Here is a 13,375-nt window from a genome sequence, read left to right as displayed (position 1 = left end):
ATAGCTCACTTTCCTGGGAGACGATCTAAACCTTCAAAATGTGTCTCTTTAAAAGACTCTTAGTATTCCATGTTCTAATACAAAAAACAAAACAAAAAAAAACTCTAAATCACTTCTATTATTATGCTTGAAAAGGTGCTCTTAGAACATAGTATTTTTTTTTTTTTGCTTTTAAGTATTTGCGTAATTGAAAAGTTGTTTTTCATTGTTACTTTTTAGCACACCTTTGCCTTGTTTTCAGACATTTCATTCACATATGTTTAATTTTGTATTTCTACAATATCTGGACAGATGTGGGAGGAAGCTATCACCCTTGGCAAAGAATTGGCAGAACAGTACGAAAACGAAATGTTCGACTATGAGCAGCTTAGTGAATTATTGGTAAGTTCTACTTAGTGACATAAATGTAAAAAAATAACACAACCGTATTTTACATATATCATGCAGCTTGTGTTATGTTTGTACATGTTTATCTGTTGTGATGTGCTTTCTCATCATTTATATTGTCTTTATAGTTTAAAGACAAACTATTCCACTTCACACGGTGTTCTTTAAAGACAGCCCTAAGGGGGAGCTATCACTTAATTTATCCCTATTTTTTTAAACCGTTTTTTGCTGTCTGAAGAATCAAATTAATTGTAGAAATCCACATCACTGTATTTGCCTCTATTTTGGAAAGAGGTACCGTACCTCCATATTGGTTCCTTATTATTCATTGTTATGAGCTCTACTGTTTGCATCGGTCAGTCAGCATGGAGAGATCATGGAAAGAGGAAGAAAAACTGTGTTTTGTACTAGTCCTCCTCCAACATATGAGTGCACTGACTGTGTTAGGACTAAACTTGTATGTGAGATCAGTTGCTTTAAAGCAGTGGTCCCCAACCCAGTCTTCATAGACCACCAACAGCCCAGGATTTATGTATTTCCCTTTTTCTTTATTCAAATGGAGATACTGACAAAACCTAGACAGTTGGTGGTCCATAAGGACTGGTTAGAGGAACACTGCTTAAAAGGGACCACTAGAATCAATGACATTGAAACGTTAAACAGAAAATTGAGCATCACATAAGCAACAGCTTAACACAAGTTATGGAAAATAGTCAATGTTTTATTCAGTGGAGAAGTGACCGTTCCACTTTCAGTAAACTTCAAAGCTTTGTAAATACAAACCCTAACCTATTCTAATTTATTATATCTACCAGAGAAAATAGTCAGACATAATTTTTAAGGAAACTTGACGACATAAGAAAAAATAAATAATTAGGGCTAAATCATTATGAAGAGTATAATTGGCCAAGCCATTATGAATATGCTACTAAATTGTCTTTTGGCACCATTTAATAAACTGTTGGCAACAGATACCCAAATTAATTGAATAGTTCTTTTCAGGATGTGACCCATTAGTCAGCCTCCACCAAAATGTCATGTGAAATAAAGTATGGATTAATTGTTGATGCAATACAGTTAAGCACTTTTTTTAATGCCTTAATGCAGGGGTTCTCAAACCAGTCCTCAAGGACCCCCTACCAGTCCAGAATTTAGGTTAGACTCTAAGGTGTTTTTTGTTTTTCTTTTTCTAAACATCTTAGACACACTCAGGTAATGCCTAAATCCTGGACTGGTAGGGGGTCCTTGAGGACTGGGTTGAGAACACCTGCCTTAATGTATAATGGCATATAAGAAGGTTAAAATATCAAAGTGTGGTCTTAGCTATTTTGTCCTGATGTTTTGTAAAAAAAAAAAAAAAAAAAAAAGTTGTTTTTTTGTTTGTTTTTTTCAGAAAAAGCAAGCACAATTTTTTGAAAATATCGTAAAAGTTATTCGACCCAAACCTGATTACTTTGCCGTTGGATATTTTGGACAAGGGTTGCCCACATTTCTAAGGGTAAGCATGAGTTTATTATTATAATTCTATTTCTTTTCTTAAAGGACTACAGAGTATATATGTTATGGGAAGTGTGTATGTGTGACTGGACGTGTGATGATCTCGACAGGCTGGAAGTGCTGACCACATGCTCTATCACAACAGCAAGATGAAAGGATATATCCCGATCCCCTATTTGGCTACTTGAATCTAAGCAGTGCCCCCAGGAAATGCCTAATTTTGCATATGGTGCCACTGGATTTCATAATGTGACATAAAATATACCTAAGCTAAATTATGGCCAATGTACAAGACAGCCCCTTCTGTATGTGTAGCATACATGCTTGAAATGGCATAATTTATTGCATAAATAAGCATAAAACAAAGTAAGTACTAATCCAAACTATGGAAAAACTAATTAACAAGGCTCCACAAGGATTGTGCTACCTCTACAAAGCTGCATAGCTATATTTCATAGCGCAATGTTTTATGCCCCCTATATCTCCCACTCTCTTAGTAAAGTAACATGACCTAATATGGATACTTTGCCATATTAAACGTTGTCTTCGTAAACTGTGTCTCCATTTAGCATTGTTTCCTAAATTGGGATAAAGAGTACATTTCATTATAGAGCCATTGAGCATTTTTTAACTAATTACATTACTCATTATATCTACTAATGCACTGCTTCTGTACAATCTGCTATTTGATCAGTTTAATGAAAAGCCAGAAAAATATTGGAAGTCTAATCGAAAATCCTTTCTCTGGCATATTGGCTGTACGTCTTTTCAGCAGCAAGATGCTGTGCTTTGTAATATTGTAATTGGCCAGTCCTTGGTCCTACACCTGATCTCTATATTAAAGGAGTTAACATTGAAACAGTTTACTCTGTTTAACTCTTTGTCTGCAAGAACAGTGAGGAAACGTGCTCTATATCCATCATACCATTATTGTCACTAAGATGATTAACTAACACAGATCTGATATGGCTGTTGTGTGTGTTTTGTGTGTGTGTTTATATTTGTTGTGTGTTGTCAAATGATTTGTGGAACACACACACAAGAGTCAGGTTGTTTGTGTAATTCACAATATCCAGGGAGCTGTGAGGCTTGAATGCCTGTTTAAATAATATAAAAAAAAAAAAAAACATTTGTTTAAAAAAAGCGAAAAAAAAAAAACCCCTTCCATTCTGCTTCCCCCATGTTGTTTATTGTCTCTGTGGCATGCTTGTCAATAATTTACTTTTTATGCATTATCTTTGATGCATTCACCTTATATGACTTACTCAACATCAAACCTAATTTTTATAGTGTGTACAAAAGATGTAATATGTTAAAAGACAAAAGTAGGTCAGCAAAAGTAGGAACCCAGTTGCCTGCTAGCAATCTTATTAAAAACTATAATACCCACTTTTTTTTCTCTCTCCCAGGATTGCCACTAATATCAAGCTACAAATATTTAACTGTTTACGTGCCTTTGGAGATGACACACTTTACTACACCATTGCAATTCTTAACTTCCAGGCACCTAAATGTTCTGTAATTAAAGATCAGACAAACAAAACACACAACTGCTTTGAGAAGAGAGTAAAAAAAAAAAAAAAACACAAAAAACTCATTAGTGAGGGAAATAAAATTGATTTCACCCAATAAAACGCTTATGCCATCATCTGACGGTGTCGAGCATCTTAGAAATGTAGGCTACTCTCATCACTTATTTATTTTTATTAGCCACGAGTTTACTGTGTATCATTAAACATGCTGGTCACACACCGACGCACAGTTTTAGTGTGTGGGTTGGGAAGCTCCTGCAGTATGTGAGTGGGCTATTGATATACAGCATAAATCGTACAGCAAGCATTACAGTGTGTTCTTCAGACCTGGGAGATAAGAGGTGTATGACAAATTAAGGGTTAGTTTATCATGCAATGCTAATAAGAATGTAATTACTATGTATTGCTAGTTGTTTATCAGTGGGCTTGCTATATCAATACTACATTTACTTCTTTAGTAATCAGTTCAATCCATCATTAAGGATTAGTAATATTTAGCATTCGCTTATGGTGGTGTGTGTGGGAGGGTGGGGGTACCTCCACACAGTACTATCATTTGTGTAAAGTGGATCATGCTGTCAATTGTTTGTCAATTGCCTAAGGACGTTTAAAGTGAGTAAGGGTGTGAAAATGTTTCATTACAGTTAGAGAGTTCAGCTATGTTCTAAATGTCAAAGGGGGTTGAAAACTCCAACTGTCATAAAAGGAGGTATACTGCAGCTGTTAAAAGTAATTCTATTTATTTCATCATTAAAGATAGCTGTAACGCTGTAACTTGATTTGGTGCAGGAGAATATGGTCTTTCTATAGACAAGCTTTTTTTTTCCATACCAAACATAGTTTGCTAATGTGTGTGGCTTATTTGTACATGTTTAATACATTTCAAAAGAACTGCTTAAGAGTTCTAATAGATGAACATTGCTTTGATAATCTTTTCTCTTGAATTAGATACCCAATAAAATAGCCGTACAAAGATTGTCAGGAGACACGATTACAAAGATATGTCTTACACATAATGTAATAATGTATGCACACAATCTAGTATTATTTTGCATCACTTTTAAAAACGGGATGCAAATATTATTTATATAGCTTTCAACATACTTCTTCTATTCTCGGGGAGGAACGGGATAGCCCACAAGTCACAAAGCCCTGTGTCACGGTTTCCTATTCTAATGTCCCTCTGTTCTAGGAGTTCACGAAGCGAGGCGTGTGAATCACACAGCCTCCACAATAATCTTTGTACAAATTTTTCATTTGCAGTAAATGTTTATAGATTCACTGATGTATAAAGGTTACTAAATAACTTACTACGTTATATAAATAGATAAAACATAACACTGAATATTGCCTTATTTTGCAGTGCAGTCCTGATTCCGGGCTGTTGTCCTGATTCTTGGGGGGGGGGGGGGCAGTTTAATGTATAATGTTCCAGTCTCAATGGTTGATACTTGATATTTTTTATTTGTCTGCTTCCTATCTATTGCACTGCATTGGCACATGACATTGTCTCCAGGTTTTCCAGCTTTAAAGAAAGCTTGGCTCTAACAACCCCAGCTTTGACTTTAGAATTCCTCCCATAGTTGGAGATATCGCATTTTAATTCAGGTTAAAAAAAAAAAAACTCTTGTAACCAGCAGGGATTTATACGAGAATATTAAAGGTGGCTGATTTCCTATTCAGTTGATTCTTTCCCTTTAACGAGCTACTTTAACTATTCCAGGTAAAAATAGTCCAGAAACCTACCTCCCCTGGAGAAATAATTCAAAGCAAAAGCAACAGACAATAAGTGAATGTCCGTATTCTTAGAAAGAGTTACCAAGACCCTGTAAACTTCATACGAAAGCTCTTTACATTAATACTTTGACATTTGACTCACACTTGTTCAACGAGTATGTATATAATGATTGAATAAAATATCCCTATTTCAATGCACAGTGCTGAAATTAGAAGTGTGTGTGTGTGTGTATGTGTGTGTATATAATATATATATATATATATTTTAATTTTTTCCATTCTTCAGAACAAAGTGTTCATTTACAGAGGGAAGGAATATGAGCGTCGTGAAGATTTTGAAGCTCGGCTGTTAACTCAGTTTCCAAATGCTGAGAAAATGAAGACAACATCTCCACCCGGCGATGATATTAAGAATTCATCTGGGCAGTGTATCCTTGAAATTAAGAACAATTAATATTTACTTCTGCCATTTTATAGACCAGGGATGACCAACATGCAGATCCCCAGCTAACACGTGAAAAGACATAAAACCCCATGAAAAAAAGACATGCAAAACCCTGTTTTAGATAGCTGAAGATATTTAGCTGTGGTGCATTTTATTAAAGGGACAAGCATTTTAATGATGTTTTCTCATTTCATATTTTGGGGTGCGAAGAGGCTATATGTCTCCCTGCAACCACTTACTTAGAACTAAAGTGATTTCCAAAATGTGTTACAGCTGTTTTGCTCCTTCAGAGAATTCTGCAATACAGATTAAGTATTTTGCAGACTGTATACGTAGGTTATATCTCCCATGACAGACAACAAACTCATCATAGCTTTACTGTAGATAGAAAAATGCCCCATTCTAAGCAGAGACTTCTTCTTTTTTTTTTTTTTTTTTCTCCTCAGTCTCCTTTATCAATGAACCCACTGCATTGAGATAACGATGTCTTTACTATTTCATAACCACAAATAGAAGGTATTTGATATTTAAAAAAAAAAAAGGTAAATAAAGAGTTAAATGCAGATTCACTATTTGAAAAGTACAATATATACCTTGTATGTCCTAGGTAGAATTCAGCCAGGCACTCATTTGGACTCTTTGTATTAGGTAGTGCTGAACGGAGGTAGGGACTCCTTGTTCCTTTATATACAGGTAGCATATATGTAAAACTGAAAACTGAAGCATGCTTTGAAATATAAGTATTTTCACTCTTCCTTTAACACACTAAATTCAGACATCCAGTGTTTCACAGTGAAACCCCTGCTTGAACTTCCTCCAAAGTTTCGAAATAAGCTGGTGTCGGAGCAGATTTTAAGGTAACTAATCTAGTCAAACAAGAATTCATGTATTCAATGCTTAGACAGAGTGCTGAGCCATATTGTATTATTTTTCTTTCAATACAGAGTGAATTTCATTACTTGTAGAACAATGCCAATGCCAATATCTCTATTGTCGTTTGAATGAATTGTCCCTGCTTTTGTGAGAAAAAGCTCATATATTTACTTGTCATCTAAAATTGAAAGATTTCTTATTCTGATCACCCACAGTAATCCCCAAACGGTTTTAAATAGTGCAACAGATGCACAACATACATTACATAACAGTAAATCAGTAATGACTCTGTCGTGCTGTTATGTTTGTGTATTTTCTTGGCACACGTAGAATGAAGAAATCTCTTTGAATAAACCCGTATAGTGGGATGTGACAATAGATCACTGCAGGCAGAATTCTAAAAATATTTGGGAATTGTCTCCAGAAGTGTCAATCAAGCTATTGCCTTGCTTTTAGTTAGTTGTTATAGATTAATCCTAAAACAAGTCTTATATTACCTATTCAACTGATTGCCTGTTGTTGTTTTTCTGTTTATCACAATATAAAGTATATATCAGTTTTTGAGATGCACAGTAAAAGAGGAATATAATAATATCCACTGACTGATTGTAAAATGTTATCCTAAAGAACTGCTTTTAACCCTTGGTTTGGTACCCTAAAATGGATCCCATTCCCCAAGTAACTTTAGTTTGGTTCCATTGATAGGAATTAATATCAGACACTAGGCAACCGAATATACAATAAATTGTTCACTGTAGCAGCACAGCAGATCATACTGCATATACTGCAATACTAAGGTATTTTTCAATTCTAATTCAATGGATGTGCCACTGAGCTAATTTTCCAGCTGGGGAATGTATCATTTGGCTAATACCATGTACATTATCATGCCTCCCAATCATTCTGATTTCGGCAAGGGCAGTCCCGATTTTCGGATCTTGTCCTGACCGGGTTTAGACTGGTGCTCAGGAACCCTGAATGTTCTTGGCCCTGTTTAACCCCTTACTGACCAGACCTGTTTTTTTTTTTTTCTATTTTCTTACCGTTAAGGACCAGGGCTCTTTTTACATTTCTGCGGTGTTTATGTTTAGCTGTAATTTTCCTCTTACTCATTTACTGGACCCACACATAGTATATACCGTTTTTCCCGCCATTAAATGGTCTTTCTAAAGATACCATTATTTTCATCTTATCATATGATTTACTATAAAAATTTTTTATAAAATATGATTAAAAATGTAAAAAACAAACACACTTTTTCACACTTTGAGTCCCAAAATGTATTATGCATCTACAACCGCAAAATTACACCCATGCTAAATAGTTTCTAAATTTTATCCTGAGTTTATAAATATTTAATGTTAACATGTTCTTATCTTTTTATGGAAAGTTATAGGGCAATAAGTACAAGTAGACCGTAGCTATTTCCAAACCATTCCCACCCCCCCCCCCCTCAAAATTAACGCAAGTTACATTGTAACACTGATATATGTCAGGAATCCCTGAATAACCCTTCACATGTATATATTTTTTAAAAGACGACAACCTAAGGTATTAAACTTGGGGTATTTTGACTCTCTTCATGCAACCATTTTACATACATATACGTACATATACACTTCACGTAGAGATTGTAGACATATTAGTCCAGTGATGTAGATGTAAAAAACAGATAAAATTTGTATCTTGTAATACCTTTTTTATTGGACTAACAGAATTTTTTAATGACACGCTTTTGGGAGAACCTCCCTTTCTCAAGTCTTTTAATTCTTTAAAAATTATTTTTACAGTTTTTTTATTTATTTTTAATCAATATTTTATGTTTTATTTATATATATATATATATATATCTATATATATATATATAGATATATATATATATATATATAAAATACACACACACACAACTTTTTTCACCAGCGGGACTGCCTGTCTGTTCAGGCAGTCCCCTTGCTGTCAGCACTATGGACACCTATTGCAGCCATGTGACCACTCTTTTAGAGTGATCATATGGCCCCTGGGGGTTCTAGTGGGGTTGTAGAGGGGGGACTGTCTGGGCTGAGCCAGTCCCCCCTCAGAAGAAGACTGATAGCCGTCAGGGGAATGGCGGCAATCGGTAAGTACATAGGGAGGGAGAGGGAGGGTAGAGGTTATTTTTTATTTTTTTTTAACGGAGTGCCTCAACCCCTTGAGCCACTCAGTATAGGCACAGCATCGGAAGCCTGCCTAATGGCTTCTGATGCTCTGCTCTATACTGCTAGGTGCCACATGGAGCAACCTGGAAGTGAGCGATCACTCGGGTGCCAGGCAGTGGGGGGGGGATTGTGTACGATACCTTGACTTTGAGGCATCGTGCAATACCCATAGAGCAGCTGGAAGTGATCATGATCGCTTCCAGCGCTCAAATTTGCAGCGAACGTATCAGGTACGTCTACGTTTTTTTGTCGGACATGCCTGACATGTCCGTGGTCGGGAAGGGGTTAATATCCCTATGTGAAGAATAAAAAAGGGGGTTCACAAGTAGTATTGGTGCCCAGAGTGTCTCTTTAAACTGGTCCAGACAACAAGATTACATTTTAAGTAGAAATAAGTCATGAGTATTTTTGTGTTTTCACAGCAGCAGTGAGACAGAACATATGGAACACGAGTTTCACTCCCTGTAGGAATGATGAGTTGATTATTCTGTGCTAAGCTGTCCTAATTTTTCTATTGGTTCTGCATATATAATATACATTTAGAAAATTATACAACAATGTATGATTTGTGATGTTAGCAGCAGCAGCCTGTGCACTTGGCTTGAGGCCAAATTAAAACTTGTCCCTCAAATCTGCATTTTCTGGGAAAACACAAGAATAAAAAAATCATAATTCAGAAACTACGATGAAGAGCTGAAAAAAATTGACAGAATTATTCAACAATAAATTCTTTTTTTACACATCGTCTAGTTTAAATTGTGTATTGGGAGACAAGTTATTTCTGTCATGGTGACTCATTTCAGTTTGTCAAACTGGGCTCAGCAAAGCAAAGTATTTTATTTTTTGGGGTTATTTAAAATAACAGTTCTGGATGTTCTGTACTTTAGAATTGGCAGAATGTTATGTGCCAGGTGCCATGTTAATATTTGTATGGTGAGAACATATTTTGCACTAATGAGATTGGTCCCATAATTCTAACAGTTATTTTGGTGCTAGGTTTTTGCTGTGGAGATTTGTAGAAAGTACCCTGTTCACCCCCCCAAGAAAAAAATATCCATATAGTATTATATTTTGTAAACCCGGGCCAGCATGCTTTCTACAGTTTGTAGAGAAATTGTTATATGAATGGTGTCATGAATAATACATTCATGGTTATTGTATTCTAAAATGAATCTTGTGGATGTTTTTGTTGGGTTTTTTTGGGGGGTGGTGGCATTTATCAACGTGTAGCCAACACTTTGACATCTCATTTTTGGCACAATTTATCCAATCTTCTTTAAATCTTTTTTAGTACCATTCCGTTACCAATAATATGGATTTATCAATCTTTCTGCCTCTTTTTCTAACAGAAGCGTGTATTTTTATATATATATATATATATATATATATATATATATATATATTTTTTTTTTTTTTTTCTCTTCACTTTTCTTTTTTCCACCACTCTAAATCTGGCTGTCTTCTGAAATGGAAATTTCATCAAAAACTGACGGAAGTTACTGTGAAGAAAGCCATCACTTTCAGAACCCTTTAATTTTAATAGATAATAAATATGAACAAAATAATGCTGGAATTTCACTGACACTTTCCAAACAGTTTGCTAAATTTCCCCTATTGTTTTCTAATGCTACTTCATTTTACTTTCTTTATTTCAATTGTTTGTTTTATTTCCATATTACTATGTTGATGTGGAAGATATTTAAGACAAATAATGCAACACAGCAAGTGTTGAAGCAACGCTCCAAGCACCATAACCATTACAGCTCACACTGGCATACCCCATGGTTAGGAATCAAACTATTTTTGAATGGTTTAACTACTTACCTGGAGTCCCCAGGGTGCTGCTCCCAACCTCTGAAAATATAAGTGAAACCAGTGAGTTATATCATGAAAGAACTACATTCCATGTCAAACGGTCATATGTGTCTCTGAGATTCGGAAAGGTGGATGTAAAATACTTAAATTTTGTCTGAATTTGATATAAGGTTCCTTTCCCCCCAGAAACAGAATTTATTACACCACTGAGAATGGGTGAAAAATTCAGTACCTTGCTCTTCCAAGCCCACCCAACCATCACAATTTCGCTGAGACAGTCCCAACATTCCGACTTTGTTCCTTGGTGTCCCATTTTTTTCTCAACAAGCATACCATGAGCGCACCAATCGACGTGCAACTACTGTGCTGAGAGCATTAGGACCCTGCAGAGAGAACGGAAACATTGCTCCCTGCATGGTCTCGTCTACATGATTGGCAGGCAGCTTGGTGTCCATTTACGCCAGGTTGACCAGTCTTTTTGGGCAGAGCCAGTGACAAGAATTGCCTCACTAGTCTGCCCTCTTTGTCTCTTCCCACTAGTACACCACTTTACTTTTACGCCAAATTTTAGATATATGAGCTTCGGTTAGTCTCCGCTCATGTCTTATAGAACTTTTAGCTTGTGTATGAGAGGCTGATCCCACTCACAAGGGTACTCCAGAGCTGAAATGCTGACAAGTCCCATATCCCAGCATGACCTGTCCAGAATATTACAGATAATAAACTGTTCATAAGTTTGTTAAATCTTGAAATACTTACCTTTAAATGTGGGGCTCCTCATATATCATAAAGTTGTAACCACATTTTGATGTTTAATAATTAAAACATTAAAACAGTTATACAAATTTTAAATATCGAACAATGTTAAAGAGTGATTGATCTACTTTACACAAACTCTACTAATCAGTTTCTGGATTCTTTTTCTAAAACATTTTATTTATTTCTACAGTTTCTACAGAATAAATGAAGTTGTTCGGTTCCAATACTCCAGACCATTCCGAAAAGGAGAAAAAGATCCAGACAATGAATTTGCTGTAAGTTTGTGGGGATTATCTTTGAGGATTGATTTTTACCATTTACACATTTTAAATACCAAGTAGAAAGCTTTAGGATTAACATGTGTGATTAATAAAGTTATAGGGATTACTTGTTTGCAAAAGGAACCTGTGTGGCGGCTGATAGAACAAAATTTGCAGCTTCTAGGGATAAAGAATTAGACCATAATTAAAGTGAAAAGAGCCTCAACATTTTATAATGTGTCTCTGCCCTAAGCTATCGGATCAACCTGACTCTTTTGTTTTTCAACAATATTGCAGACACATTGTAAAAAGGTGAACATTGCCCATAACTTCATTCTATCCCTAGGTTTGTTTTTAGACTACCTCTATTACTCTCTGCTAACTGTGATAACGCTGACATGTCTCATTATTGCTGGATAGGAATTAATGGTTTGCTGTTAAAATGTTATTTTTGTTTAAAACTACTCCAAGACACTTTTTTAGATTTCATAAATTCAGTTAGGGCATAACTAGAACTCATCTGGCCCTGGGGATCCGAGAATCCTCATGCAACCGCCTTTGTAATCCTCTGTGCAATTTAATTCTATAGCCACACAAGGACTGGTACAAGGATTTTTACCACCCCTTCATGTATCTCCCTTTAGTCTCCTTTTCACCAAACTAGATTCCCCCTGAATATCTTAACTTTTTTCTCCCAGTCTATTTTTACCCGTGTCTTTCTAACTATATCACAATGCATGTCACTGTTCTTCCAATTCACTGTCTCTTCCCCCTTATTATTTTTATCCTTACTGTCCCATTGTCGTTCCACCGGTTTGCATGTGCTATATGTTGAGTGTGAGGGATCTGCATGTGTGTGAAGGCTGCTTTTGTAGTGTTGCGTGTTTAGGGGGAGGCTGTATAAGTGGGCATAAGCTGGGTGTGCGGCGAGCCTGTATATGTTGTGTGCAAGCATATTCTGTGTGTGTCTGTGGGTTGGCGGAGAGGTGCATATGACTGTGGGTTGGTTATTTAATCATTAAAAATATGCCCCCCACCCGCTAACTTATAGTCAGGAGGGCGTTATAATCCCTGGAAGCCAGGTGGATATCCAATATAATTGGATTCCTAATGGTCTGGTGGATAGATACCGTGTCTGCACCTAAGTGGATGCAGATCACAATGAGGTGCCCCTTCTCTGTGTAGTGCTCTGTTAAGGACTCATAGTCTTGGCAGCTTCATTTAGAATTGCCAGGGTCGTCACAAGGTGGTGCTCATTGAGAACCGCACATGCCAAAAGGTACAGACCACACACTCTTGCTGTCATGACAGTGAGCACAGGGCCAGTCAGAGAGGTCTTTTAATTTCCCTGCTGGCAAATGCAGGCAAGGCCACCTCCAACAGCAGAATTCCAGGAGCTGATCACAGTCATGGTCGTTGTGACCCTGGTACATCTCCTTCTGAATTAAATGTTTTCTGCAGCCCTCTGTGTATTTGTGGCTTCATTAAAATAACAAAATAAATCAACTTTCTAACTATGGTGTGGTGCATTGAATTGTTCACAATTACTATTTATTTCTGACATAGTTTTAAAGTACAGCTTAGTATAGTAAAAGCTTTAAAAATGAAAGAATGGTAACACATTTAAATGCTTGTAACATCATTCAATTTTCTTCACAGAATATGTGGATCGAGAGGACAACATTTTCAATAACCTACAAATTACCTGGAATTTTGAGATGGTTTGAAGTTAAATCGATGTCTACGGTAAGACGAAAACTATTGTTAACTTTAATAAAAAAAATTCATGTGCATTATGTATGATTGCGTGTGTGTGTATATATTTATATAATTTAATTTTCCTTATTTTTTGAAGATTATTTACATTGGCACAAT

The 13,375-nt window shown here is 36.0% G+C and overlaps 1 protein-coding gene across 3 annotated transcripts in view; it reads left to right on the top strand.

The window, feature by feature from the left end:
- DOCK1 (dedicator of cytokinesis 1) overlaps nt 1-13,375 on the top strand; it is a 369,359-nt gene that overhangs the window by 332,862 nt on the left and 23,122 nt on the right. For all 3 annotated transcript variants that reach the window (XM_063434591.1, XM_063434590.1, XM_063434592.1), the window contains exons 39-44: nt 292-381; nt 1,781-1,885; nt 5,440-5,581; nt 6,374-6,455; nt 11,431-11,515; nt 13,160-13,246. In XM_063434591.1, coding sequence (XP_063290661.1) covers nt 292-381; nt 1,781-1,885; nt 5,440-5,581; nt 6,374-6,455; nt 11,431-11,515; nt 13,160-13,246 — 591 coding nt within the window. The remainder of the gene's footprint in view (nt 1-291; nt 382-1,780; nt 1,886-5,439; nt 5,582-6,373; nt 6,456-11,430; nt 11,516-13,159; nt 13,247-13,375) is intronic.

Source organism: Pelobates fuscus, chromosome 10 (genome assembly GCF_036172605.1).
Source record: "Pelobates fuscus isolate aPelFus1 chromosome 10, aPelFus1.pri, whole genome shotgun sequence".
NCBI lineage: Eukaryota > Metazoa > Chordata > Amphibia > Anura > Pelobatidae > Pelobates > Pelobates fuscus.
Note: the sequence above shows the minus strand (reverse complement) of the source record. Positions and strands in the feature narration are given on the sequence as shown.